The sequence below is a fragment of the Patiria miniata genome, unplaced genomic scaffold, assembly GCF_015706575.1.
Source record: "Patiria miniata isolate m_02_andy unplaced genomic scaffold, ASM1570657v1 HiC_scaffold_20, whole genome shotgun sequence".
NCBI classification, from domain to species: domain Eukaryota; kingdom Metazoa; phylum Echinodermata; class Asteroidea; order Valvatida; family Asterinidae; genus Patiria; species Patiria miniata.
The window spans coordinates 4,815,088-4,842,043 of record NW_024037059.1 but is presented as its reverse complement, the minus strand read 5'-3'; the positions used below and the strand labels follow the sequence as shown (position 1 = coordinate 4,842,043).

Sequence of the window (26,956 nt, the reverse complement as noted above, 5' to 3'; positions counted from 1 at the left end):
CAGAAAGACAAAACTGAATCTGATGCTTCAACGTACATAATTGTACCTTCTTTTCATGCTGACATTGAATTTCTGAGGTGCCAAGATTGCAAAGACGCTAATCTTCATTAAACCTTGATTAAGAAAACATACTTGACAATCCTTACAATGCGTGTGTGGTCCTTTGATTTAAGATGACCCAAATTGTGCTTTGGTGAAAAGAACAAGGATAATTGCTTGACACCTTTCTCATGTTGATAGTGATGGCCGTACACTCAGTTCAGCTCAAACTATGGTTTTCCACAGGGCTCAGTGAATAAACAATGTACTTGTGCAGTATTCCTACGTTAGGCTTGAAGTATATCTTGATTCTCAAACTCTATACAGAAAAACAGAATAAAAGTTGGTGGATGAAATATTGGTATCTAATGCGGAATGACCCAGAAGTACAGCATTCAATAAATCGCTAAAAATTATCAATTACATCTTCATCTACATGTTCATATAACAATGCTACAAGCTTCTCATTGAAGGCTTTATTAAAGAAAGTGTCATATCGATCAACCAGTTTATTTTGCTAGGAACCGTCTTCAATCCTTTTGTGTACAGTATACAAATATAACATGTTTTGAGGGTGGACAGTCGATATTTGCTCGCCGAGGTATTAGAAGTTGACAAACTTTGTCAACTTCCAATACCGAGGGGAGCTAATATCGACTGTCCACCCGAAATAAACCATGTTATATTTGTTTTACTATACCGCATACTTATTCAGTTGCCGAATTTTTTTATATATATATATGCACCTAAAACAAAACTTTCGGAGCAACTTGTACAGCTCACCAAAATAAAATTGTTGCTCAGCTTCACTAGTTCGGTTCGTTTGCAATTATACAGCAACTACATTTGTAAATACAGTTGTTTGTGTACAACTTTCTTTTGTACGGGAGGCATCTGTATTGTCCATACATTTTCTCCAGCACGGCATCATTGAGCTCGGGAAAATTAACATTATGCGAACCTTGCAACCATGCATCTCTCTTGGGTGATGTTCGCGCGTGCGTACCACACCCGTGAGACAGTTCCTCAATTGCTTTCTAAAGCGCATGCGTAGAAGACTGTCGCGTGAATCCTCGCGCGCGCATTTGGTAAACAGCAAGAATATCATCTGGCACGTGATGGTGAATTGACCAGTGAGGGTTCGGCTCTCGATCATGAGTATGTATGAGGTATAGTAATAATCTAATACAATATTGAGTTTACTCCAAAACTCTCAAGTCCGTTGTAAAGTAATAATGGCTTGGCTCAACAATACGTTCTTAAAATCCTTTCTAACCTTCAGAACTGTGGGCCGAAGTGCTTTGGCCCATCCTCCCAACCTCTGTGCCGCTTTAAATAACTTTATTGAACACAATAGAAACAGTGCTCTATGACATTAAGCCAGTATCAGCTCACAACTAGGAGGTCTACACTTTTAAAACTGATCAATGCATCAGCTCGCTGTATGCAAAGAGTCGACTGATTCATCAGCGTTCTTGGGCAATCTAAACTCATGTTAAGCTGGCAAAATGGTTGTATCATTCTGTAAAGAATCACAACTGCATTGTAACATTAATGCAAGAATCTTTGTTGAAGACTTTGATGCCAGTCAGATAGTAAAGCACGCACTGCCTGACGAAGATCCCTATTCCTCAGGTAGTAAATCATAACATTCAGCCAGCCATTGCACAGCAGCAGAACATTTGTGAATGTGCCAGCCAGGTACTGTGTCCATGTGTGTTGTGGAGATGGTATCACTATCAGCAACCTAACGACTGTAGGAATCCAGGTGATGATTAAAGTCCCTGTTATGATGATAATGGTGGTGGTTGATCTGGTGTTTATTCTCTGCCCACCTTGACCATTGCCTGCTTGGTTTTCAGCAGAAATGCGTCGGGCTTGCTTGCGAGCTATCAGGGCGATGCGTGCATACAGGATGAATATTGATAGAATTATGACAACAGCTAGCAAAACAGCCAGATAATTCCTCCAGTCATAATGTCCTATGCAAAGATAATAACGGGTATCCAGTGAGACAATACGACTCCCATCAATCCCAAATATTAAAATGCAGAATATGCTCACTGCAGCCCATGAGCTAAACACAATTATCTTTGACCTGAACACAGTCATGATTGAAGGGTATTGCAGAGGCTGGGAAATTGCAATATAACGATCCACAGTCAGAATAAACAGAGAAAAAATACTCAAACTGACAAAAAGGTAGCTAGTGACACCGTATACCACACAGAGAAAATCCCCCAGCAACCAAGATCCAGCAAACAATTCGGTTAATACAAGGATCCAGTATAAATTGTTGCACAGATCAGACAGGGTGAGAGAAGCCATGAATATTTTGGTTGTTGGCTGGATGCTGGTGACACGACGTAAGGTGAAAAGCATCAGTGGATTCAGTAAGACGCACAGAAAGACCGCAAGTACTGCCAAAACCGCTACCAAAATCACCAATGTTGTTGATGTGTGTTCATTCTCAATATTGTTTTCTGTTGAGTTTGAAGTGACAATTATTCCTTTGTTTGGTGGCCATGTAGTTTCCATGATGACCAGAGGTGTTGGTGTGCCAGATTAAGTTTGCCTTGTTGCTGTCTATTCCTTAAAAAAGGCAGCAAGTTTTTATGTACACAATTCCTGTCCAAGTGGAGCCAGTGTCAAAACAAAATTGTTGGCATCCAGATCTCTTGCGAAGTCAAAGAGGTGCTTACTGTCAAACAGCCATTAACCAGTTTGCGCCGGAGGCCGTGATCACAGGCACTTGCTGTTTTTGTGCAGAGATATGGCTGATGGCTAATGGATTAAGACGTCAAGATTGCCTCTTCTCGCCTCTGGGTGACGTCTAAACACGTTAATCCTTCGTGCCTTTTGTACATTTACACGCACAAAGTCTGTGGAGGTGAAACATACGCTGACCGTTGTGTGGGCCGTTCTACACGGCCTATTGCTGTACAGAATTTACGTTCCAGTGCAAACCCCAGGGATCGAAACATAAGAGGTTTCAGCACAATTTCATCGGACAAATACTGTTGAAATCACTCTTGTGAGTCAGTAGTGTGGCGTTTGGCTGTTTATCAGAAGTTGGCTGGGAAATTTTGCCTTTTGAAAATTTCAAAATGTTCAGCAAAAATAAAGCCGGCACTAAATTGTTAATTTCTCCATCAAGAGCTGTAGTAAAACGGTGCCTACATGTACACGTGAACAATATCTATCTAACGTTACTTGGCTGATAACCTACACGATGCTTGCCATTCTGAACACTGTACATGGAACCCACCAGCTTAATGTGCAGACTTCATTTTTTCTAGGTCAGTTCCTTAATGGATTGGAAGGTTTTGGGTCAGGACAACCAGCCAAAGTGGAATATTACACTTTGGACTGGCAACCATGTCAGATCAATCAGTCAAAGGATGGAGACGAAAATGTAGGTGGATGCCACCCTTAATTTGGACCCAAATACACCTAATTTGCATAAATTGTTAATCCCTGCTGTGTAATATATTTATTCACATATATGTGGGTATATTCTTTATTTTTTTTTATTACTTAATTTTTTTCAAGCATAGTAAGTGAATATGAGTTCATAGTAACGATCCAAAACGACCACTATTTGATCACAAAATTGCGTGCATGTACATGTACCTTGTCTCCAGATTAGTGCTGTAACTGATCCTCAAAGTTAAGTTCGGATCCGTTCGGTTGCGATTCAAATTTTTTTCTCCAAACTTCGGTTCGGTTTGGCTTCGGAAGTGTGCATACATAATGTACATGTCCATACAATGTATAGGGCTACAATGAAATGCATAGGCCGTTCCCCTGTTCGAACAAACACGTGTGTGCCGCGCACGTCTGACAGAAATAGTCATCGCAATTTCCACATGCTATACAACACAAGTTGAAAGAGGAATCTTGTTTTTGTTGTGTAAACAAAATACTGTTATAATTTGACTTGATGACATTGAGAAATGAACATTGCAAATTGCTTCCATATTACCTATCGCAGCCCTATGATAAAGTTTTCCACAACACCGTCGTGCTGACGGTTTTTCCAATGAGTTCTGTTCCATCCGAGCATGCCCGGATGAGCACTAAAAACTTGCTTCGTGGCAATATTTGCTGATTAGTTTTGTTCTAAGAACAAACACGTCCTTTTACTGTGCCAAACTTATGAAATCATAATAATTTTTAGCAACAAGCTGACAAGTAGCTACCGTAAAAAAAAAAAAAACTTTCGATTTGCGGCCTGACTTTCATCAAAATTAAGGCTGCATCCAAATCGGTTGTCTAGAGGTCAGCTAGGTCTTGGCCTGCACCTATCGAAAACACACGGTGACGCGCTGACAATAGACGTAGCCATAGCTCTGGAAGCCCGTTTTGGGCACGGCCTAATGCTCATTCTGAGAAACTTGTACAGATCACTAAAATAAAATTGTTGCTCAACTTCACTAGTTCGGTTCGTTTACAATGATACAGTAACTACAGTTGTAAATACAGTTGTTTGTGTACAACTTTCTTTTGTACGGGAGGCATCTTTATTGTACATAAATTTTCTCCAGCACAGCATCATTGAGCTCGGGGAACTGAACATTACGTGAACCTTGCAACCATGCATCTCCTTTGGGCGATGTTCGTGCGTGCGTACCACACCCGTGAGACAGTTCCTCAATTGCTTTCTAAAGCGCATGCCTAGTAGACTGCGACAGTTTACTACGCATGCGTATTTTCCTTGTGCGTGAATCCTCGCGTGCGCGTTTGGTAAACAGCAAGAATATCATGTGGCACGTGATGGTGAATTGACCAGTGAGGGTTCGGCTCTCGATCATGAATATGTATGAGGTATAGTAATAATCTAATACAATATTGGGTTTACTCCAAACTCTCAAGTCCGTTGTAAAGTAATAATGGCTTGGCTCGACAATATGTTCTTAAAATCCTTTCTAACCTCCAGAACTGTGGGCCGAAGTGCATGAGAGGTCTGAAGAATAAAAGGAACATGTACACTGTACATATACAAATGTACATGTAACAACTATTTTGCCATGCACTGTTCCCCTCATTCATTTGTCTTGACTGCTTTGGCCCATCCTCCCAACCTCTGTGCCGCTTTAAATAACTCTATTGAACACAATAGAAACAGTGCACTATGACATTAAGCCAGTATCAGCTCACAACTAGGAGGTTTACATTTTAAAAACTGATCAATGCATCGGCATGCTGTATGCAAAGAGTCAACTGATTCATCAGCGTTCTTGGGCAATCTAAACTCATGTTAAGCTGGCGAAATGGTTGTATCATTCTGTAAAGCATCACAACTGCGTTGTAACATTAATGCAAGAATCTTTGTTGCAGACTTTGATGCCAGTCAGATAGTAAAGCACGCACTGCCTGACGAAGATCCCTATTCCTCAGGTAGTAAATGATAACATTCAGCCAGCCATTGCACAGCAGCAGAACATTTGTGAATGTGCCAGCCAGGTACCGCGTCCATGTGTGTTGTGGAGATGGTATCACTATCAGCAACCTAACGACTGTAGGAATCCAGGTGATGATTAAAGTCCCTGTTATGATGATGATGGTGCTGGTTGATCTGGTGTTTATTCTCTGCCCACCTTGACCATTGCCTGCTTGGTTTTCAGCAGCAATGCGTCGGGCTTGGTTGCGAGCTATCAGGGCGATGCGTGCATACAGGATGAATATTGATAGAATTATGACAACAGCTACCGTAAGAGCTAGATAATTCCTCCAGTCATAATGTCCTAGGCAAAGGTAATAACGGGTATCCAGGGAGACAATACGATTCCCATCAATCCCAAATATTAAAATGCAGAAAATGCTCACTGCAGCCCATGTGCTAAACACAATTATCTTTGACCTGAACACAGTCATGATTGAAGGGTATTGCAGAGGACGGGAAATTGCAATATAACGATCCACAGTCAGAATAAACAGAGAAAAAATACTCAAACTGACAAAAAGGAAACTAGTCACACCATGTACCACACAGAAAAATTCCCCCAGCAACCAAGATCCAGCAAACAATTCTGTTAAAGGAAGGATCCAGCATAAACTGTTGCACAGATCACACAGGGTGAGAGAAGCCATGAATATTTTGGTTGTTGGCTGGATGCTGGTGACACGACGCAAAGTGACAAGCATCAGTGGATTCAATAAGACGCACAGAATGATTGGAAGTACTGCCAAAACTTTTACCAAAATCTCCAATGTTTTTGATTCCAGTTCATTTTCAATATTGTCTCCTGTTGCGTTAGCAGTGACAGTTACTCCTTCAGTTGATGACCATGTTGTTTCCATGATGAGCAGAGGTGATTCTTTTCCTATGGTACATACTAGTAGACGCAAAGGGAATACAATTTGTCTTCTCTTTTGCTCCCAGCATCGAACCAAATGGCTTTGTCCTGCAGCAGTGAATGATTCCTGTACAGTGCCTGTGGGTTTAGATTTGCCATGCAGCATTCTACACTCACCGTTTGATGATAGATAGATCTTGACTGATTGAAATTCAGTTATTAATTGGTTTTCTCTGTAGCTTCCTTCTCAACGTTCACCTGTGGCTGACTAATTGGCTTATACGCTAACTGCAATCAAGGCGCATCCTCAATAACATCTCGATGGGAACTGACAACGTTCATATCCTGACTGAAAAACTAATAATTTCCCTCAGAAAAAAAGCCATTAGGCAAAAAAAAGAAATAAGTCGGTCTCTCGTCAGCGTGCGCGTCGATTTTAATCATGCGCGTCAATCTTTTTTTTTTTTCAAAATGTTCCGTGGTAGCTCCAACAGCGCCCTCTATTGCCGCACCTCAATTTTGTTTTACCAAAGAGCACCAAGAAATGGGAAATTGCACCAAGGCAAATGATCGAGAGCACCAAGGCAAATTATGGAGGACACCAATGTACATGAGGACACCAAAAAAGCATAATAGTACCCAACCTTGTCTGTACAATCCAAGCTTGAAGAAAAAAAATTTAAAAGCCGCGTCGCCGCGTCAATTCAGGAACTTTGGTCTGACCAGAGACCGAATATTTTATTTTTTTTGGCCTTAACAAAGCAAGCGTGTTGTAAGATCAGTTAAATGCATCCTCAGATGGCTTATAGCTGGATCTTCAGACAGGAGTCAGTTTGGTTAAGATTGCCTAATGAGTTGTCAGTTTTACTCGGAAGACCAGTGTCATCTTGATAAAGGGTTCCTCCTTATCTTCGAAACCGTCGATTGAAGTGTCTAGGAGGTGTATATGGTACATACACTGTACATACTTTGCCATGCACTGTTCCCCTTATTTCGTTTGTTTTGACTGCTTTAGTCCATCCTTCCATTGTTTTGTGCTGAATTGTATGTAGTTAGACACAGTCGAACAGTGCACTATGACCTGAAACCAATATCAGCTGAATTTCTAGAGGGTCACCATTTTTTAAGCTGATGCATCGAAGAAGAGTGAACTGTTTCATCAGTGTTCTATTGCAATTTAAAGTCTCGTGAGAGCAACCATGAATATTTCGGTTGTTGAATGGATGCTGGTGACAGGACGTTAAGTGAAAACCATCATTGTAAGATTCAGTAAGACACAGCAAAATGTGATTGCTGTCACAAATTTGTTACGAAAACCCGAAAAGTGCGATCATACCCAACACTGTCTGCTGTAGAGTTTGAAATGCGATTGATTCCTGCATCCAGTGAATATATACTTTCCATGGCCGCAAATGTCAGTTTTTCATTTCCCTTGTGTTGTAGGATGGTTAATGGCACTGTGTTCAAGTGATTTTGTCGCTTGTCTGGCAATTTACTTGCCAGTAAATAGAACAATGTACATAATAATTAAACAGTAATATCATGGTTAAAACAAATGTGTCCCAGGGCTCTAATTCGTTTCCAAAAAAAAAGTACACATAATTCCTGAACACATTACTGCTGTTTACTAGTTCACATCGGATGACATGTATGCACGCAAAGGTTTTGCGGTATTCGGAACGGAAGACGGATATACACGCAACAAGGGAGGCTGGAAGTATCTGTCAGCGACCCGCTCGCAGCGAGCGAGGCCAGAAATACCGGTATCACAGTGTGCTACCCGCAGATGACGTGTGAACCCGTCTGGCGTCGAGGTTCGCGAAAAACAATCCCGCGCCTGGGTCCGGTCAATGTCAAACTAATCCCAGCGCGAACTGGTTAACCTGATGGGGAGTGTGTACGTTCAGAGCCATTTTGTGCACAACGCACCATGCATAGTGCATGTTTCCTGCATGTAGATTTACTGTCTGCAGGAAACATTTACTCGTACATGTATGGTGCATAGTACACAAGATGACTCTGAACGTGCCATCTACATGTACAATGCAATTACTGTTCATGAACAGAGTCTGTAAGCCCATTCGTGTATTCAATTTGTCCATTGACTGAGCATGTTGATGTTATCATTTCTGTACACAGAATCCTCATGAACTTGACTGGCTTGTGTTTATACTGTGGAGCTAAACAACATATCGAATCTGGCTGGCTACAGAACGGAGAACTTGGTAAGTAAAAATGAGTTACTCAAAACTCCATTTATCAAAGAAACAAATTGGACCCAAAATGAGGGTGTTGAAAATGCCATGGCCCATACCACAGCAGTCAGTTCTTTAGTTTTCATGATACTCCAAGGAGTTGGTCTTCTGTGCTGCGCTGCCCATGTTTTCTTCAGGCAATTATGCCACCGTTTCTTACACAGTATACAAGTTATTGGAGGCTTTGTACAGTTGAGTATCCATTTTGGTCTGTGCTTGTTTATTATAAACGTGCATGGAATATACAACAGTACCCTATGTGGAATCAATAAGTAATCTCGAGATTTAAACTAGCATGTTCTTGTCATACTTAAAAAAAAAACTGAAGACTTACTACTGAGGCTTGCAAAAGGAGACTGATGCTAATGTGGGTGTTTCTGGTACTGATCTAGACTACAATTACACGTATGGTGTTTATAATGGGTAATTGGATTAATGAGGCAAACAAGTTTCTTTATAAATAGGCCTACAAAAAAAGTATTAAACTTCTCCTGAATACTAAGGTAAGAATCTTTGGTCCAGAGTGTGATGCCAGTTAGACAGTAAACTGCGTAGTGCCATGCGAAGATCCTTGTTTCTCAGATAGTAAATAATCACATTCATCCAGCCATTGGACAGCACCAGAGATTGTGTGAGCATGAAGGCCAAGTATTTGTTGGAGGTTCCCCATTGGTTTTGTGAAACTATCGCTAACCTGATGACTGTAGGAATCTTAACCTAGATGTAAAGACCCCATCGTGAGTTTGTGTCCCGAAAAATGACATCATGATTATGTCATCATGGGTCATGTGACGTCATCTTAAATGTTCAAACTTTAAGACCCTATATCTAATGAACTACAAGTCCGATTAGGTTGCAAATTGGTATGTACGTAGACCGGGATTTGTTATAGGTAACAATTTAGGTGACGTCGTCATGACATCATCGTTTGATTTTATATCGATTTTGAAGTTTTGGACCTTTAAGCCATACATGTATCTCACGAACGCAGTATGCTAAATTCAAAATTCTTTCTGTATTACGTTTGTTAGGTAACAAATATATACACAAAATTGTGAAAATTGTGTGACGTCATTATGACATCATCAAAAATGCGATATTTTAAAACACATATAAGGGAATATCCGATCGTCATGAAACTAGGTGGCTAGGTACCGATAGATAATAGTAGGCCCCTACTAGTACACAAAATCTGAAATGACGTCATGATGACATCAACGGTAGATTTTAAAAGTTTTTTTTTTTAAATGTTTACAATTATATTTTGCTTACAATTGTTAACACTTTTATTCAACCGATTGGCTTCAAACTTGGTACAGACTAAACCACAATAAAATGAGCACTGCCAAGTATTGTTGCGATGACATCATCACGGGGCATGTGACGTCATCATGAATGTACGTTTTTCAAAGTTTTCTATTCAGATCGATTGTCTCAAAAGTCTGTATGAACGTAGTGTTGCATTTACGACGTGTTTCTGAAAAAGACCAAGTTTTTACAAAATACCTCACAGGATGTTGGTAAATGACAGTCAAAAGCATCCTGTAAAATTATGGCACCTGGTGTGAAGTCATTTTCAAGAAAATTGCATTTTTGTATACATTTTCAACGGTGGCCGACCACCGTAGGAAAAACCTAACTATTTTTCACTACTGCTCCAAATTTACCATTTTCTTCAGTCCAAATTTTGTTTGCTATTGGTTTATGTTCATGAATGGATGCAGGCCAGCTAGACTGGTTCCCTAATACCGTACAATTTTCCGGCATAAGTAAATTGATCCATTTCATCTTCAGTGGAGTCAGGGAACCAGACTACTTGAACATTTTTGTTTTTCTTGGATTTTCCAGCATTTTCGAAAACAAAACTTCAAACATGTCAGTGTAACAATAAATTGATCTATTATACTAACTACTCAAAAAGTTCATTTCTGAAAATTAAAGCAGAAGCCAATGATGTACATTCCCTTTAATGCAAGAATCTTTGTTGCAGACTTTGATGCCAGTCAGATAGTAAAGAACGCACTGCCTGACGAAGATCCCTATTCCTCAGGTAGTAAATGATAACATTCAGCCAGCCATTGCAAAACAGCAGAACATTTGTGAACATGCCAGCCAGGTACTGTGTCCATGTGTGTTGTGGAGATGGTATCACTATCAGCAACCTAACGACTGTAGGAATCCAGGTGATGACTAAAGTCCCTGTTATGATGATGATGGTGGTGGTTGATCTGGTGTTTATTCTCTGCCCACCTTGACCATTGCCTGCTTGGTTTTCAGCAGAAATGCGTCGGGCATGCTTGCGAGCTATCAGGGCGATGCGTGCATACATGATGAATATTGATAGAATTGTGACAACAGCTAGAAAAACAGCCAGATAATTCCTCCAGTCATAATGTCCTATGCAAACATAATAACGGGTATCCAGTGAGACAATACGACTCCCATCAATCCCAAATATTAAAATGCAGAATATGCTCACTGCAGCCCATGAGCTAAACACAATTATCTTTGATCTGAACACAGTCATGATTGAAGGGTGTTGCAGAGGACGGGAAATTGCGATATAACGATCCACAGTCAGAATAAACAGAGAAAAAATACTCAAACTGCCAAAAAGGTAGCTTGTGACACCGTTTACCACACAGAGAAAATCCCCCAGCAACCGAGATCCAGCAAACAATTCGGTTAATGCAAGGATCCAGTATAAGTTGTTGCACAGATCAGACAGGGTGAGAGAAGCCATGAATATTTTGGTTGTTGGCTGGATGCTGGTGACACGACGCAAGGTGAAAAGCATCAGTGGATTCAGTAAGACGCACAGAACCATCGCAAGCACTGCCAAAACCGCTACCAAAATCAACAATGTTGTTGAGGTGAATTCATTCTCATCTTTGTCTCCTGTTGTGTTGGTAGTGACAGTTGTTCCTTCATCGGGTGACCATGTAGTTTCCATGATGACCAGAGGTGTTGGTGTGGCAGTTTAAGTTTGCCTTGTTGCTGTCTATCCCTTAAAAAAGGCAGCAAGTTTTTATGTACACAATTCCTGTCCAAGTGGAGCCAGTGTCAAAACAAAATTGTTGGCATCCAGATCTCTTGCGAAGTCAAACAGGTGCTTACTGTCAAACAGCCATTAACCAGTTTGCGCCGGAGGCCGTGATCACAGGCACTTGCTGTCTTTGTGCAGAGATACGGCTGATGGCTAATGGATTAAGATGTCAAGATTGCCTCTTCTCACCTCTGGGTGACGTCTAAACACATTAATCCTTCGTGCCTTTTGTACATTTACACGCACCAAATCTGTGGAGGTGAAACATATGCTGACCGTTGTGTGGGCCGTTCTACACGGCCTATTGCTGTGCAGAATTTACGTTCCAGTGCAAACCCCAGGGTATCGAAACATACAAGGTTTCAGCACAATTTCATCGGACAAATACTGTTGAAATCACTCTTGTGAGTCATTATTGTGGCGTTTGGCTGTGTATCAGAAGTTGGCTGGGAAATTTTGCCTTTTGAAAATTTCAAAATGTTCAGCAAAAAATAAACCTGGCACTAAATTGTTAATTTCTCCATCAAGAACTGTAGCAAAACGGTGCCTACATGTACACGTGAACAATATCTATCTAACGTCACTTGGCTGATAACCTACACGATGCTTGCCATTCTGAACACTGTACATGGAACCCACCAGCTGAATTTGCAGGCTTCATTTCTTCAAGGTCAGTTCCTTAATGGATTAAAAGGTTTTGGGTCAGATTAAACACTTGAGCCAAATTGGAATTTTACACTTTGGATGGCATTTTTTGGTAATAGCAGCCAACCATGTCAGATCGGTTGCTGACGGTTTTCCTGACGAGTTCCGTCCCGTCCGAGCATGCCCGGATGACCACTAAAACCTGCTTTCTGGCAATATTTGCTGATTAGTTTTGTTTAATAACAAACACGTCCTTTTACTGTGCCTAACTTATGAAATCATATTTATTTTTAGCAACAAGCTGACAAGTAGCTACCGTAAAAAAAATAACTTTCCGATTCGCGGCCTGACTTCCTTAAAAAATTAAGGCTGCGTTCGAATCGGCTGTCTATAGCTCAGAGCTAGGTCTTGGCTTGCCCCTATTGAAAACACACGGTGACGCGCTGACAATAGACATAGCCATAGCTCTGGAAGCCCGTTTCGGGCACGGCCTAATGCTCATTCTGAGGACAGATCTATTTATTTTGTAAAGTGGTGTTTCACCCTCTTTTGGGAGATTACATCATTTTTCGTATACATTTTTTACGAAAAAAAATATATTGCGATGATTAAGAACTTATTCAGAACATGGGAAAGGTTTCAGACTCCATATAAAGTATTTTTTTTGTAATTTTGACACCTTGGAAAAAAACCTGAAAATGCTGGTAAATTGTGCCGAGGAAAGCACATTCAATGCAAATGGTTTAGTCCAAACGTACTACGTCACGCTGGAACAGAGCAGGGTGAGCTCGACCGCGCTGGAAGAATAACATGCAAAGAGCACGCTTTTCATTGAGAAAATCGCAAGGTGCGTATGATTTTTTTCAAAGCGTATTGGCCCGCTATCCTATTTGCATGCCTGGCTAGAACATTGCAAATAATGAAGAGGAATGCGGTGACTTGTCAACACGGTAAATTCAATCATCCGTGCGCTTTAATTTTGCCCTTTCATTGCAAGCATTAGCATTCCTAGCGCTATCAACAAATACTTTACAAACTCTTCTGAACTGACATTTGGGTTCGGTTCGGTTCGAGTTCGGTTCGAGTTCGGTTCGGAAGGCCAAGTTCGGATATTTTTAGTTCGGTTTGGCGGTTCAGCTGCAGCAGCAGCACTACTCCAGATGTCATAGTCTTGCCAAACCTCAGTATTGATGAGCTTCCAATTCACCTAGTAGCTTACTGGCACAGTGACCCTATTAAAACCTTATGGAAAATCATCTGAACAATGATAAGTTTGTGATAATGCCAGCTATTACCCCAAAAAATGCCATGAAATTATTTTCTAGAGAACTTTTCCACATTTGGCTGGCCTACTATCAGAAAGACAAAACTGAATCTAACGCTTCAACGTACATAATTGTACCTTCTTTTCATACTGACATTGGATTTCTGAGGTGCCAAGATTGCAAAGACGTTAATCTTCATTCAACCTTGATTAAGAAAATGTACTTGGCAATCCTTACCTCTACCTCTTCTACTGTCATCCTTCCCCAGTAGCTCTAGGAGCACGGTCAACCCTGGGGGTAATTGCAGACTCCATAGCGTTCTGTTCATTATCATACATCATTCATATACAAGAGAATTATAGACTAATAATCCGCTGGGACGTCATTCCGCTACGGATGCAGCTGGCTGGAACATACTATCATGTACAACCGCCCTTTACTACACGTACACCTACTGCTGGTGCTGCTGCATGCCTTCAATACCGTAGAAACCTTAGAACATCAACGCCATTTCCGCCGTGCAGACTGCTCCCAAACCCAACCCATGGGCCCCGCTCGGTTTTATGGCGCCGACCGACCCGCCAGTCGCATTGTAGGTAATAATGGCTTCTCGTGTGCTTTTTATAAGACGTAAGCCTGGGACTGACTAACCCCACACACAGCCTCCCTATTCTGCCTGGATGCAGTTTAGCGTCATACCCAGGACAATTGCTTTCCAAAGCGCATGCGTAGTAGACTGTAGCACGGGTTACCCAGTCTACTACGCATGCGTATTTTCCCTGTGCGTGAATCCTCAGCCACGCGTTTGGTAAACAGCAATAATATCATCTGGTACTTGATGGTGGATTGACCAGTGAGAGTTCGGCTCTCGATTATGAATATGTATGAGGTATAGTAATAATCTAATACAATATTGAGTTTACTCCAAAAGTCTCAAGTCTGTTGTAAAGTAATAATGGCTTGGCTCGACAATATGTTCTTAAAATCCTTTCTAACCTTCAGAACTGTGGGCCGAAGTGCATGAGAGGTCTAAAGAATAAAAGGAACATGTACACTGTACATATACAAATGTACATGTAACAACTATTTTGCCATGTACTGTTCCCCTTATTCATTTGTCTTGACTGCTTTGGCCCATCCTCCCAACCTCTATGCCACTTTAAATAACTTTATTGAACATAATAGAAACAGTGCACTATGACATTAAGCCAGTATCAGCTCACAACTAGGAGGTCTACACTTTTAAAACTGATCAAGGCATCGCCTCGCTGTACGCAAAAAGTCGACGATTCATCAGTGTTCTTGGCCTATCCAAACTTATGTTATGCTGGCGAATGGTTGTATCATCAAGCATCACAACTGCGTTGTAACGTTAATGCAGGAATCTTTGTTGCAGACTTTGATGCCAGTCAGATAGTAAAGAACACACTGCCTGACGAAGATCCCTATTCCTCAGGTAGTAAATGATAACATTCAGCCAGCCATTGCACAACAGCAGAACTTGTGTGAACATCGAGGCCAAGTAAAAGTCATAAGGTTCCCATTGGCTTTGTGAAGCCATTGCTAACTTGACCACTGTAGGAATCCAGGTGATGATTAAAGTCCCTGTTATGATGATGATGGTGGTGGTTGATCTGGTGTTTATTCTCCGCCCACCTTGACCATTGCCTGCTTGGTTTTCAGCAGCAATGCGTCGGGCTTGCTTGCGAGCTATCCAGGCGATGCGTGCATACAGGATGAATATTGATAGAATTATGACAACAGCTAGCAAAAAAAAAAGATAATTCCTCCAGTCATTATGTCCTAGGCAAAGGTAATAACGGGTATCCAGGGAGACAATACGACTCCCATTAATCCCAAGTACCAAACTGCAGATAATGCTCACTGTAGCCCATGTGCTCAACACAATTATCTTTGACCTGAACACAGTCATGATTGAAGGGTATTGCAGAGGACGGGAAATTGCAATATAACGATCCACAGTCAGAATAAACAGAGAAACAATACTCAAACTGACAAAAAGGTAACTAGTCACACTGTATACCACACAGAAAAAATCCCCCAGCAACCAAGATCCAGCAAACAATTCGGTTAATGCAAGGATCCAGTATAAGTTGTTGCACAGATCAGACAGGGTGAGAGAAGCCATGAATATTTTGGTTGTTGGCTGGATGCTGGTGACACGGCGTAAGGTGACAAGCATCAGTGGATTCAGTAAGACGCACAGAAAGATCGCAAGTACTGCCAAAACCTTGACCAAAATCAACAATGTTGTTGATGTGTGTTCATTCTCAATAATGTCTCCTGTTGAGTTTGAAGTGACAATTATTCCTTCATCCGGTGACCATGTAGTTTCCATGATGGGCAGAGGTGTTCTTGACAAATATTTCCAGTGTAGGTGAAAGTGGAATACCAGTTTGTTTTTACCTCTTCTCTCAGCATCCAACCAAATGGTTTTGTCCATCAGCAGCTTATGATGCCTGTGCAATAGGTTTAGATTTTCCACGCAGCATTTGTGCACATCTACATTTGCAGTTTAATGATACCCGGTAGATAGATCTTGACTGATAGTGGTGTAATTTATAAACTGAATTTCTTTGTCGCTTCCTTCTTAAGTGGCTCACTAATTGGCTTATACGTTAACTGTCAATCAAGGCACACCCTTAATAACAGCTTGCTGGGAACTGCATATCCTGACTGATAATTAAATAATTTCACTCATTGGCAGTTCGGAAGAGTTTGTAAAGTATTTGTTGAACAGCAAGAATATCATCTGGCACGTGATGGTGAATTGACCAGTGAGAGTTCGGCTCTCGATCATGAATATTATGAGGTATAGTAATAATCTAATAGAATATTGAGTTTACTCCAAAACTCTCAAGTCTGTTGTAAACTTATAATGGCTTGGCTCGACAAATCTTAAAATCCTTTCTAACCTTCAGAACTGTGGGCTGTAGTGCATGAGAGGTCTAAAGAATAAAAGGAACATGTACACTGTACATATACAAATGTACATGTAACAACTATTTTGCCATGTACTGTTTCCCTCATTCATTTGTCTTGACTGCTTTGGCCCATCCTCCCAACCTCTGTGCCGCTTTAAATAACTTTATTGAACACAATGGAAACAGTGCACTATGACATTAAGCCAGTTTCAGCTCACAACTAGGAGCTGTACATTTTATAAACTGATCAGTGCATCGGCTCGCTGTACGCAAAGTGTCAACTGATTCATTAGTGTTCTTGGGCAATCTAAACTCATGTTAAGATGGCGAGATGGTTGTTTCATTCTGTAAAGAATCACAACTGCGTTGTAACGTTAATGCAAGAATCTTTGTTGCAGACTTTGATGCCAGTCAGATAGTAAAGCACGCACTGCCTGACGAAGATCCCTATTCCTCAGGTAGTAAATGATAACATTCAGCCAGCTATTGCACAGCAGCAGAACATTTGTGAATGTGCCAGCCAGGTACCGCGTCCATGTGTGTTGTGGAGATGCTATCACTATCAGCAACCTAACGACTGTAGGAATCCAGGTGATGATTAAAGTCCCTGTTATGATGATGATGGTGGTGGTTGATCTGGTGTTTATTCTCTGCCCACCTTGACCATTGCCTGCTTGGTTTTCAGCAGCAATGCGTCGGGCTTGGTTGCGAGCTATCAGGGCGATGCGTGCATACAGGATGAATATTGATAGAATTATGACAACAGCTATTGTAAGAGCTAGATAATTCCTCCAGTCATAATTTCCTATGCAAAGGTAATAACGGGTATCCAGTGAGACAACACGACTCCCATCAATCCCAAATATTAAAATGCAGAAAATGCTCACTGCAGCCCATGTGCTTAACACAATTATCTTTGACCTGAACACAGTCATGATTGAAGGGTATCGCAGAGGCTGGGAAATTGCGATATAACGATCCACAGTCAGAATAAACAGAGAAAAAATACTCAAACTGACAAAAAGGTAACTAGTCACACCGTTTACCACACAGAGAAAATCCCCCAGCAACCAAGATCCAGCAAACAATTCGGTTAATGCAAGGATCCAGTATAAGTTATTGCACAGATCAGACAGGGTGAGAGAAGCCATGAATATTTTGGTTGTTGGCTGGATGCTGGTGACACGGCGTAAGGTGACAAGCATCAGTGGATTCAGTAAGACACACAGAAAGATCGCAAGTACTGCCAAAACCGCTACCAAAATAAACAATGTTCTTGACGTGTGTTCATTCTCAATATTGTCTTCTGTTGAGTTTGAAGTGACAATTATTCCTTCATCCGGTGACCATGTAGTTTCCATGATGGACAGAGGTGTGTTCTCGACAAATATTTCCAGTGTAGATGAAAGTGGAATACCAGTTTGTTTTTACCTCCTCTCTCAGCATCCAACCAAATGGTTTTGTCCATCAGCAGCTAATGATGCCTGTGTAATAGGTTTAGATTTTCCATGCAGCATTTGTGCACATCTACATCTACATTTGCAGTTTGATGACTGATAGATCTTGACTGATCATGGTGTAATTATAAACTGAATTTCTCTGTCGCTTCCTTCTTAAGTGGCTCACTAATTGGCTTATACGTTAACTGTCAATCAAGGCACATCCTTAATAACAACTTGATGGGAACTGTGAACATCCTGACTGATAATTAAATAATTTCACTCATTAGCAAAGCAAGCGTGTTGTGAGATCAGTTAAATACATCCCTAGGAAAACCTATATTATAATGCAACAGATCTACTGTAACGAGATCAAGACTTTATTTTCAAAATGCTTTAAATGCCATTTTGTTGCCTTTAAGAATCCAACCCTCAGTTTCAACAGGTTTAATGTAGTTAAATGTAGTTAAAGCCCGAGTCCATCATTTGCAGTAATCCAAAAAGTAGCTGGCGTAATTACTGTTGAAAAACATACTTGGTTGAAAGATAGTAAGAGGACTAAACTCCCTGCCAAATTATTCTTTCTGGCAAGCTTCCATTTTGAAGTAATCAACAAAAGAAGGCCTTTCCAATGGTGCGTCTTAAGACGCACCGTAGGAAAATTTAAATTAATAGTTTGTTTTGTTATTCGGCGCAGCGCGCGCGCGCACCCCCGGTTGCTACAATTCGTCAGATCAGAGCTCGACATAGCGTTGCTGCATTCGGCTCAGCGAGAACGTGTCTCGGACGCTGAATTCAGGCGCAATTCAAAACATGATTCAGCAACTTTTGGTTTGAAATCGAGATCCTAGAATGTTGTTTTTCTCCAAATATACAGCTGAAGCTGAGCTGAAACTTCATCAGGTTAGTTGTTCAGCACCCTTCTTTAGATTTTGAGCACTTTTGTTGCTTCAAACGAACAAAATGCACAAATTACAAATGATGGACTATAACTTTAAATTCAGCTTAAATAATTAAGTGAAAAGGGAAGTTTGGAAATGGCTATCATACTGCTTTTATTCTCTTCAGACGTTCACGATACAGAGAACCATTAACTAAGTACAACACCAAAAAGGAGGGAACAATATTAAGATACGCATTATTGTAATTATTACTTGAGCATGTATTTTTGTTTGCGGCTGCATGTGTGTAAGCATACCATTCTTCATTCAGTAATCTAATAGAATATTCAATAAACTCTAAAACTCTCACGTCCCTTGTCAAGTTATAATGACTTGGCTGTACCTTCTTCAGTCCTTCCTAATCTTCAAAACTGTGGATTGAAGTGTCTGGGAAGCTTAAAATTGAAAGAGTTTGGCAGGCCTCAACCTTAAAGCTAGGTTCACACATTACCAAATTAGTGCCACGAATACCCAGATCTATCCTGAATAAAAGCATTTGGAGGACTTAGCCCCGATTCGCTGTTTGTAAGAATAACTTAAGAATGAAACAGAAACAATCTAGAACTAAGTACGAGTTGGAAGCCATATCAGACCGAATCAAGCCGCATGATTGCAATGAAGTGCAGAATAAATCCGAATTGTAGCGATATTGTCAAGAATATGTACAAATAACTCCAGAATCATCCAGAATTATGCCGATTTCATTACAAATTTAATAAGAACAAAGACCCATTAGGCTGAATGTAATGCGAACATTCCCGAACAACTACGAACTAAGCCGATTTATCTGGACTCATTTTTCATTTCACACTGATGCCATTAAAAATTGGAGAGACCATAAAGTCTTGTAAAGCTTGGAATTTCCTATGTTGGAGGGTTAATTCCCAGTTGCGTGTCTGTTTTAAAGGGAATTTACAACATTTACAAACAAAAACCCCCTACATGTACCAAATTGTCACGAAATATCTTACTGGACTGTTAGTGAATGACAATCTAAAGCATCCTGTAAAATCCTGGCACCATGGTGTGCTGACATTTTCAAGAGAAGTGGTATTTTTGTATCAATTTTTGAAGCAGAATCTTTGTTGCAGACTTTGATGCCATTCAGATAGTAAAGAACGTATTGCCTGACGAAGATCCCTATTCCTCAGGTAGTAAATCATAACATTCAGCCAGCCATTGCACAACAGCAGAACTTGTGTGAGCGTCCCACACAAATACCTATCATAAAGCGTCCATGTGCTTTGTGGAAGCATAACCAACCCGATCACTGTAGGAATCCAGGTGATTAATAAAGTCCCTGTTATGATGATGATGGTGGTGGTTGATGTGGTGTTTATTCTCTGCCCACCTTGACCATTACCTGCTTGGTTTTCAGCAGCAATGCGTCGGGCTTGATTGCAAGCTATCGTGGCGATGTGTGCATATAAGATGAATATTGATAGAATTATGATAACAACCACTGCAAGAGTAAGATAATTTCTCCAATCATAATGTCCTAGGCAAAGGTAATGAGTATCCAGTGAGACAATATGATTCCCATGAATCCCAAATACCAAAGTGCAGAGAATGCTCACTGTGGCCCATGTGCTGAACACAATTATCTTTGATCTGAACACAGTCATGATTGAAGGGTAACGCAGTGAATGTGAAATTGCAATATAACGATCCATGGTCAGGAGAAGAAGAGAATTAATACTCAAACCGACAAAAAGGTTCCTAGTTACACCGTGTACCACACAGAGAAATTCCCCCAGCAACCATGACCCAGCAAACAATTCTGTTAAAGGAAGGATCCAGCATAAACTGTTGCACAGATCACACAGGGTGAGAGAAGCCATGAATATTTTGGTTGTTGGCTGGATGCTGGTGACACGACGTAATGTGAAAAGCATCAGTGGATTCAGTAAGACGCACAGAAAGATTGCAAGTACTGTCACAACCTTTACCAAAATCAACAATGTTGTTGAGGTGAATTCATTTACATCTTTGTCTCCAGTTGTGTTGGTAGTGACAGTTATTCCTTCATCGGGTGACCATGTAGTTTCCATGACGGGTAGAGGGGTTGACCAGTTAAAAATAGAAGTCTCGTTCTTCTTTTCTTGTCATAAACTCAGTATGATCAAAGGCCACAAGAAAGTTTGTGTCAAACTGCAGATTCTGTCATAAATGTCAATTCTTGCTTGACTGTTGTCATCCCTAGTCTTGTAGAAATAAATCGACTTCAAGGATTCACCAAAATCTGCTGTTAGCCTCACTGTTTGCTGATTGTGAAACTGCCACCGATTTCTCCATCAAGAACTGTAGCAAAACTGCACATTATGTGGTAGTAACTTGGATGTTCACAAATTGCTGTTCCCTGGTCTCTTGTGCTGCATGCCATTCTGAACAGGTTACATAGAATACTCCAGCTTGTTGTGTACTATCAGGAGTGGGCTTGAAGAACATGTAAATATTCCGTTCTAAAGTCAAAACTGAATGACAGTGTAGACACCAGTTATCAATCGTGCCTTATTCTTGCAAACACAATTCATTTTGTGCATTGGACAAGCAGCTGTGAGATACTGTATCAAATTAGTCTCCACGCAAATTTGATTCAAAGGAAATGCAAAATGGCGGTCCTAATATCTTTCTTTCCTTTTTAATTTGCCACCATTTTTAATGACCCACAATTCTTTATGCGTCAATGAAAAGATCCAGGGTTATTCGATGGAGTTGTTATGAAGTCACAAATACTTCTCTCTCTTATTCCCAATAATGGCCCACCCTCACGCTTACAATAGCACTTAATTCAATTACATGTAAATATACATTTTGTCTTGTCAATACAGTCACAATACCAGAACAGTGAAGTTGAAAGACCTGTTTACTCTATCTCTGATTGTTGAACTATTAGGGCGATGAAATAAAGTGTCATCCATTAAAATAATCTTGATAAAAGCTTCAGGGCTTCATTTGAAGAGTGTCACTTGATTGAAAGCCTACTAAGTACACATAAAGGAATTTTTTTTTAAATGGTCATTATTTAAATAATGAAGCAACAACATTGTTTAAAATCTTGAGTACCGGTAGGGTGAATATTTGTAACTGACTTGTGAAAGTTTTAGCTCAATAGCTACTGGTACCGCACACATTAATTAAGGCTCAATCTGTTGGGTCTTGTATCTGGATTCCAATGCTAATGCACAATGTAAAAAGTGCGCCAGTGACTTTTTAAGCCATTTTAAGCAGGCATAAAGCAAGAACAGCGAAGATGAGAGGTTTACTCTATCTCCTCTTGTTGAACCATTAGGAGGATGAAACAAAAGTGCCATCCATTAAAATAATCTTGATAAACACTTCAGGGCTTCATTTGAATAGCGTCACATATTTTAATCAATTTATCATATCATTTGAGTGAACATAATGCACAATCTTTTGGGTGTCGTATATGAATTCCTTTGCTAAATGCACATAAAAAGTGTACCCTCAGATACTTTTTAAACCACATGTACATTTGTACCTTTAACAAGCATGCAACTTTTCCTCAGATCAGCTGATATACTCATTTATAATTTCACTTGTATGCTATTAAAAATTGAATAACGCTGTATAAAAGTCCTGTAAAGATTGGATTTTTCTTTTCTTTTTTTTGACTACTTCCAAGTTGCACGCCTCCTTTAACGATTGTTATGGTGTGGGTGATACCATTTCAGATGGAATAATACGATTGGATACATAGTACCAGTCATCTTTTTTTTCACTTTAAGCAGGATTTTCACATAAATCAGGCCAAAAAAGTTTAGTTCTGCTTCCTATTACATGGATTACGAAATTAAGGAATTTTTTTTGGGGGGGGGGCATTTTTGTGTGTGTGTACAATCATTTTGAGGCGTCTGCGTGTAGTTGATGGTAAAAGGCAGTTTTTTTCTCCTTTTTCCTATAAAAAAAAATAGGGTAGGGGCTGTCAGAATAGGCTAGGTAGAGGAACTGGAAGCAGAACTTTTTTTTTTGGCCTCAGTAAATCCCCGTAATTACCACTGTTTCTAGAAATGCCATTAATCCTTACTGTACATGAGAGACTACTTACACCAATCAGGCCTTGAACCGCGACCTCCACATAACCGTTCCAGTGCTCTTACCAACTGAGCTATCCTCGGCAACTTTTCATTTTTCTTTTCAATTTTCTTTCATCATTTACAAGCTTTATATACATGCACATGTTTATCAATTTACATAATTCATGATTGAACATCTTTCTTAATTATTGCAAATTATAAACAGCACTTGGGTGACATCAAGTTACGAGCATTGGGGCTAATTCAAATTAGCACTAAAAAAAGTGATGCACTCACTAACTTTAAATATAAACAGTTTGTAGGTCTGGTGTTTTGCTAAGAAACTTTGGGTCAATACGTCAATAGATATAGAAGGGGCTGGTACTATGGTATTTACAATGAACAGCACCCGATTTCACGAAGCGCTGCGACGCGTCGCAACTCGAGTTACGACGTGAAACACGTCGCAACTCGCGACGCGTCGTATGTTCCATTTCACGAAAGTTGCGATGTGTTGAATGCGTCGTAAGTTCCTTGACAACGGCTTAAAACACGTCGCAAGTTAAGACGTGTCTAGTGGTCGTCGCAAAATAAGAAGAGTCATTTCTAAGCCAGTTTTATGCCATAAACATTACAGTAACGAGATTATAATACCGAGGCAATGTGTGTAAAGTTGTAAATAGAAAATTCATTGAATAATTATGAATTAGACCGGAATATTAGAATTGAAATTTCAAAGTAGCTATACAGTCCAATGAGAGCTTGTTTTCCTTCAAAATTGCATCGCACGGCCGCCATTTTGTTTTACGTTTTAACAAATTTCGAGCTGAGATCCAACGACTCTTTGTTGAATATCAGACGACTTTTTACTGTACGCTGACTAAAGACATAAAACAGTCACCGAGTTGTGCTATAAATACACCTACGACACGTCGCACTTACGACGTGTTTAGTAAAATGGATCGCAGGACGCGTCGCAGCTGCGACGCATCGTAGAGATACGACGCGTCGCAGCGCTGCGATGCATTGTAAGTTGGTGACTGCTCTATGTTCCGACACCCCTATGTTCCGACAACCTAGATTGTGTTACTCCCGGTTAGGGTTCGGGTTAGGAATAGGAATATGTGCAGTCGGAACATAGGGGTGTCGGAACATAGAGGTGTAACCGTAAGTTATGAAGAGTTTGATGAAATCGGGTGCATGTGTGTTTAAATGAGGAACTTGTGAAATATGACATTTTTTTGACCCACAAATTTCAGAGTTACTTGTACTGTTATGTACTGCATACCATAGTACTCTCCCTGCAGCGAAGGTCTTCCATGTAAATTGTTTATAATAAGACACAATTCAAACAGTGCGTAAAGACATTACAACATGGATAAAGCCAGTATCAGCTCACGGTTACATGGGGGGCACCATTTTTTTCAGCTGATGCATCGGCTGTAGCAAAGAATCATCTGATTCTACAGTGTTCTTTGACAATCTAGAGTCTCGTTAAGCTGGCAAATAGTTGTAAGCATTCTGTAATGCATTCCAACTGTGTTGTAAAGTTAATGCAAGAATCTTTGTTGCAGACTTCGATGCCAGTCAGATAGTAAAGCATGCATTGCCTGACGAAGATCCCTATTCCTCAGGTAGTAAATCATAACATTCAGCCAGCCATTGCACAGCAGCAGAACATTTGTGAACATCATGGCCAAGTAACTGTCATAAGGCTCCCATTGGTTTTGTGAATCGATCACTAACCTGATCACTGATGGAATCCAGGTGATGATTAAAGTCCCTGTTATGATGATGATGGTGGTGGTTGATCTGGTGTTTATTCTCTGTCCACCTTGACCATTGCCTGCTTGGTTTTCAGCAGCAATGCGTCTGGCTTGATTACGAGCTATCACAGCGATGTGTGCATACATGATGAGTATTGATAGAATTGTGAAAACAAGTAGTGTAACACTTAGATATTGTCTCCACTCATATGATTCTCTGAGGCAAAGGTTATGTTTGCTAACTAATGAGACAACCTTTTTCCCATGAATCCCCAATCCCAAAATACATATAATGCTCACTGCTGCCCACGTGCTAAACACAATTGTTTTTGATCTGAACACAGTCATGATTGAAGGGTAACGCAAAGGACGGGAAATTGCAATATAGCGATCCACAGTCAAGAGTAAAAGAGAATAAATGCCCAGCCCGTTAAATAAGTAAATAGTCACACTATATACCACACAGAGGAAATCCCCCAGCAACCAGGATCCAGCAAACAATTCTGTTAAAGGAAGGATCCAGCATAAACTGTTGCACAGATCAGACAGGGTGAGAGAAGCCATGAATATTTTGGTTGTTGGCTGGATGCTGGTGACACGACGTAAGGTGACAAGCATCAGTGGATTCAGTAAGACACAGAGAAAGATTGCAAGTACTGCCATAACTTTTACCAAAATCAACAATGTTGTTGATGTGAGTTCCTTCTCAACATTGTCTTCTGTTGTGTTTGAAGTGACAATTATTCCTTCATCAGTTGACGGTGTAGTTTCCATGATGACCAAAAACAAGAGATGATTTGCTCCGAAGATAAGCGTGCAATTTTTTGTGCGAAAAACACACACAAAAATGCTAGTGAACTGTAGAATTTGTCATTAAATACCAACTCATGTTAAGGTGATCTCATCGCTCGTCTTTAAGTAGAACAAATTCTCTTCCAGGATTCAGCAAAGTCTCAGGCTATGGCACATGTTGGCCACACTGTTTGCTGATTGTCCAACTGCCATAGTTTTTTTTCAATCAAAAGCTGTAGCAAAACTGCTGTCAAAAATATTACATGTATGTGCTGAATCTGCTGAACGTCTGTTGGCTATTAATGTAGCTGTTCACAAATTGCCGTCTCAGGCCCCTTGTGCTGCTTGTCATTCTGAGCAGGTTACATAAAGTACTCAAGCATCTTTGTTTTCAGGAGTGGGTCCTGCTTGAATGAAGTGTAATGTTTCTGCAAAGTGTAGACACCAGTTATCAATTGTGCCTTGTTTTCATGCAAACACAATTCACTTTCTGCGCTAGACACGTAGGAGTGAGGTACAGAATCAACTTTGTCTCCAAGCAGATTGTCTCCAAGCAGATTTGATAAGGAGATGCTCATGACGGTCCTAACATCTTTCTTTCCTTTTTGATTTACCTCCATCAAATGACCCATGTTTCTTTAAGCCTCAGTGAAAAGATCCAGGGTTATTGATGGAGTTGTAATTAAGTCACACACACCCCTTTATTATTGCCAATGGTCCACGCTCACGTTACAATAGCCCTTAATTCAAATACAAGTACCAGTTCATGTTTGTGCCTGTCAATACAGTCACAATGCAAGAACAGTGAAGATGAGAGGTCTACTCTATTTCTGATTATTGAACCATTAGGGCGATGAAATGAAAGTTGAACCATTAGGGAGATGAAAGAAAAGATCCAGGGTTGTTTGATGGAGTTGTTGTTAAGTCACGTAGTTCCCTTCTTACTCCCGACAATGGTCTACGTTAACGTTTACAGTGTCTCCAAGCATATTGCACATGACAGATCGGGAATAAGAAGGGAAATACGTGACTTAACAACAACTCCATCAAACAACGCTGGATCTTTTCTTTCATCTCCCTAATGGTTCAACTTTCAATTCATCGCTCTAATGGTTCAATAATCAGAAATAGAGTAGACCTCTCATCTTCACTTTTCTTGCATTGTGACTGTATTGACAGGCACAAACATGAACTGGTACTTGTATTTGAATTAAGGGCTATTGTAACGTGAGCGTGGACCATTGGCAATAATAAAGGGGTATGTGTGACTTAATTACAACTCCATCAATAACCCTGGATCTTTTCACTGAGGCTTAAAGAAACATGGGTCATTTGATGGAGGTAATCAAAAAGAAAGAAAGATGTTAGGACCGTCATGAGCATCTCCTTATCAAATCTTCTTGGAGACAAAGTTGATACTGTACCTCACTCCTACGTGTCTGGCGCAGAAAGTGCATTGTGTTTGCATGAATAAAAGGCACAATTGA

At 40.4% G+C, this 26,956-nt stretch overlaps 6 protein-coding genes across 6 annotated transcripts; all 6 read right to left on the bottom strand.

Annotated features, from left to right (window-relative positions):
• Window positions 1-1,145: 1,145 nt before the first annotated feature.
• On the bottom strand, window positions 1,146-4,111 carry LOC119728872 (adrenocorticotropic hormone receptor-like). The gene has a single exon (XM_038201304.1). It carries the CDS (start codon window positions 2,575-2,577, stop codon window positions 1,591-1,593), a length of 987 nt encoding a protein of 328 aa, XP_038057232.1. The 5' UTR covers window positions 2,578-4,111; the 3' UTR covers window positions 1,146-1,590.
• An 880-nt stretch (window positions 4,112-4,991) lies between these two features.
• LOC119728867 (adrenocorticotropic hormone receptor-like) lies at window positions 4,992-6,706 on the bottom strand. The gene has a single exon (XM_038201299.1). It carries the CDS (start codon window positions 6,502-6,504, stop codon window positions 5,356-5,358), a length of 1,149 nt encoding a protein of 382 aa, XP_038057227.1. The 5' UTR covers window positions 6,505-6,706; the 3' UTR covers window positions 4,992-5,355.
• Window positions 6,707-14,874: 8,168 nt separating this feature from the next.
• LOC119727256 (beta-1 adrenergic receptor-like) lies at window positions 14,875-15,908 on the bottom strand. Its single transcript, XM_038199116.1, has one exon. It carries the CDS (start codon window positions 15,906-15,908, stop codon window positions 14,922-14,924), a length of 987 nt encoding a protein of 328 aa, XP_038055044.1. The 3' UTR covers window positions 14,875-14,921.
• Window positions 15,909-16,811: 903 nt separating this feature from the next.
• Window positions 16,812-17,855, bottom strand: LOC119727255 (adrenocorticotropic hormone receptor-like). The gene has a single exon (XM_038199115.1). It carries the CDS (start codon window positions 17,853-17,855, stop codon window positions 16,869-16,871), a length of 987 nt encoding a protein of 328 aa, XP_038055043.1. The 3' UTR covers window positions 16,812-16,868.
• Window positions 17,856-19,935: 2,080 nt separating this feature from the next.
• Window positions 19,936-20,925, bottom strand: LOC119727254 (adrenocorticotropic hormone receptor-like). The gene has a single exon (XM_038199114.1). The coding sequence runs from the start codon at window positions 20,923-20,925 to the stop codon at window positions 19,936-19,938; it is 990 nt and encodes a 329-aa protein (XP_038055042.1).
• A 3,411-nt stretch (window positions 20,926-24,336) lies between these two features.
• Window positions 24,337-25,905, bottom strand: LOC119728870 (beta-1 adrenergic receptor-like). Its single transcript, XM_038201302.1, has one exon. The coding sequence runs from the start codon at window positions 25,449-25,451 to the stop codon at window positions 24,462-24,464; it is 990 nt and encodes a 329-aa protein (XP_038057230.1). The 5' UTR covers window positions 25,452-25,905; the 3' UTR covers window positions 24,337-24,461.
• Between the last annotated feature and the right edge of the window lie 1,051 nt (window positions 25,906-26,956).

What these genes read in the sequence shown, in the direction of transcription:
- LOC119728870 (XM_038201302.1), bottom strand. Translation starts at nt 25,451, where the DNA reads ATGGAAACTACACCGTCAACTGATGAAGGAATAATTGTCACTTCAAAC.
- LOC119727256 (XM_038199116.1), bottom strand. Translation starts at nt 15,908, where the DNA reads ATGGAAACTACATGGTCACCGGATGAAGGAATAATTGTCACTTCAAAC.
- LOC119727255 (XM_038199115.1), bottom strand. Translation starts at nt 17,855, where the DNA reads ATGGAAACTACATGGTCACCGGATGAAGGAATAATTGTCACTTCAAAC.
- LOC119727254 (XM_038199114.1), bottom strand. Translation starts at nt 20,925, where the DNA reads ATGGAAACTACATGGTCACCCGATGAAGGAATAACTGTCACTACCAAC.
- LOC119728867 (XM_038201299.1), bottom strand. Translation starts at nt 6,504, where the DNA reads ATGCTGCATGGCAAATCTAAACCCACAGGCACTGTACAGGAATCATTC.
- LOC119728872 (XM_038201304.1), bottom strand. Translation starts at nt 2,577, where the DNA reads ATGGAAACTACATGGCCACCAAACAAAGGAATAATTGTCACTTCAAAC.